This window comes from Montipora foliosa, chromosome 10 (genome assembly GCF_036669935.1).
Source record: "Montipora foliosa isolate CH-2021 chromosome 10, ASM3666993v2, whole genome shotgun sequence".
Lineage (NCBI taxonomy): Eukaryota > Metazoa > Cnidaria > Anthozoa > Scleractinia > Acroporidae > Montipora > Montipora foliosa.
Genome location: NC_090878.1, coordinates 18,122,305 through 18,124,804, shown reverse-complemented (window position 1 = coordinate 18,124,804; position 2,500 = coordinate 18,122,305). Strand labels below are relative to the sequence as shown.

The 2,500-nt window shown below is 42.8% G+C and overlaps 1 protein-coding gene across 1 annotated transcript in view; it reads left to right on the top strand.

The window, feature by feature from the left end:
- The window catches only part of LOC137973616 (creatine kinase U-type, mitochondrial-like), a 2,538-nt gene extending 2,304 nt beyond the window's left edge, over window positions 1–234 (top strand). Inside the window, exon 4 of the mRNA XM_068820458.1 lies at window positions 4–234. Within this exon, the coding sequence (XP_068676559.1) occupies window positions 4–176 (173 nt within the window). The 3' untranslated portion in view covers window positions 177–234. The remainder of the gene's footprint in view (window positions 1–3) is intronic.
- Window positions 235–2,500: the final 2,266 nt, after the last annotated feature.

Sequence of the window (2,500 nt, the reverse complement as noted above, 5' to 3'; positions counted from 1 at the left end):
AAGGTGGTGTCGACACCGCGGCCGTGGGAAGTGTCTTTGACATTTCAAATTCAGATCGTCTTGGCTTTTCCGAAGTGGAGCTCGTACAGATGGTGATTGACGGCGTCAATCTTCTCATCAACATGGAAAAGAGGCTCGAGAAGAACAAGCCCATCGATGACCTCATTCCCAAATAGAGGCTCTGTTGGCTGTCGGGGTTTTAATGCGCATATGCTCGATGCATCACTTTTCTCAATTGTACTTTTCGCTGCTTATTGACTGAGGCTTGTCAAAAATAAAAAATAAAAAATGAAGCGAAGCGGTCGCCAGTCGCACGTTGTAATTTAGGCGACCGCCTGCAGTTTATCCGTGACAAGTTTTGCTTGTCTTGCGGTGGGCATACTGCAATTTGACAAGCCGTTAAATGCAAAAGCACAAGCGAAGACATGACGAGGGAAATAAAAACATTAAACTGTTAAAAGTCTGGTTTTCTGCATGTGACGAACTATATCTAGTAAACGTTACAGTTTGAAGAAAAAGCATCAAGCCTTGCATTCATATTCAGTAACGCGGCTGTTACACTGTGAAATGTTTCATGCAACTTGTCTCGCAGTGTTTTGGCGACATTGTGGCGGGACCAAGTTGCACGAAACTTTTCAGTGGAACATACCCTGCAACGGCCAAAATCGAGATCCGAAAATTGACGTTGGGTGCCCCTGAAACATTGCGAGGCAAGTTGCACGAAACATTTCACAGTGTAACAGCGCCTTAAACATTCTCTTCTAAAAAACCCAACTCACCCTAAAAGCAATTGACGCCAGCCTCCCGTCCCCTCCCCTCCCCTCGGACACAAAATAACACAGTGAGTAACTGGGAAGAAACATGTTTACTTTGCAGTCTGTGTACATATTCGGGCTGACATAGAAGGACTAAAAAAAAGCTGCAGCAACTTGTGTCCTATTCTTCCCACGGGCGCATTACACCTTTTCATCATTTCATGTATTTATAAAAACGCTGCAGCAGTGAACTCGAGAAACCACGGCAGGACGATATGTCAAGTCAAGAGTGAATTAAATAAGATTGTTGTTATGACATGGATGGGCTCCCCAGCGCGATCACAAATGAGTATTTTTAGAATACCCGTTCCCGCAAAAAATCAGTCGTCGTGTCCCTGAAACGAACATAGTAGAAGCAGTCACTCGTGTGATATGGCTTCTTTTGGCGGCCCTTTGTTTGTTTCGCGCGCAAAGTGTATCTAAAAATAAATCCTGGTGTGACTGTGCTGAGGCAAGACGGCAAAGTAATAGATCAACACTCTTATCTAATTCACTCTTGGTCAAGTTCTTTTCGGAGTTCATCAAGCTCAGGTATGAGCTCCTTGTTTCTTTAATTAATATAAAACTTGCATTCACTACTTGCACAATCCCATAATACTCCTCTATTACGCCCCAAGAGTTTTGCATAACCATTGTTTGCGATTTCTCCTGGAACATGAAAAAGTCCCAAGAGAAGTCGAAAACAATAACTATGCAGATTTTGGGGGGGGTAAAAGAGGTGTATTATGGGCTTTGTACAAGTAGTGAATAGGTAAAGACGAATCGATGGAAAACAAGTCATTTCCCCTCCCTCCCCTCGCTCAAGGAAATTACAATGCGTTTTTACCAAAGGGAATAGACCATTAAGTTTATACCAGGCCTAAGAAATCAATGGAAGCGAGGCTGCCGGTGACCCGCTTTTGATACAAACCTTCGTACTTTTGTAATGTGAATACGGACTAATTATAATTACAACAACACAAGCAGTGAGGTCTGTATGAACACGAGCTCACCGGCAGCCTCGCAGCCATTCATAGGCTGGGTCGCTAAGCAAACAACTGTAAAATGGCCTGTTGGTCGTTCAGACAGAATCTCCCAGTGTATGCTTTTCCACAGGCAGCCCAGACCCGGAGGGTAAAAAAATTAAAAGGATTTGTATGGGAATCTCGATAACAACTGAAAAAAAATTTTATCTGCCAAAGTTCTCAATAAAAAAGCCGTACTTTATTGCCGTGGTGAAATTATCGCTTTTTGTGTCGTTATTTGCCTGACAGAATGCGATTTAAGCGACTTCTCAAATTCCCGGGTTGTCACTCGTACCTAAATAAAGGAAAGGCTGGAAGTAATTTCTAGCTTCCCTCACATCTTGCCGATAAAATCACACTTCTCCGGCATCAGTCACGCTCAAACTCCGGCGATGGCCACACCGATAAATTTACTTCTGCTTAACCGAGTTTCAAGGTCCAGCGAGCATCCATTGCTTAGAAACAGCGAAAAATATTCAAATTTTCAAAATCCTTCGAGGCTCGCTTACAAGGAATTTTGACACGGCTGGTCAACCGTTCACTTGAGCCTCGATACGGTGAGAGCAAATAATTGAGCGGTTGACCAATCAACATAAAATAGTTTTCATTTACTTTAAAAAAAGCGAGGAAGGCTTGTTCAAAACAAGATCAGCCGTAGCCTTCCTTTTTAAATTTATTTTT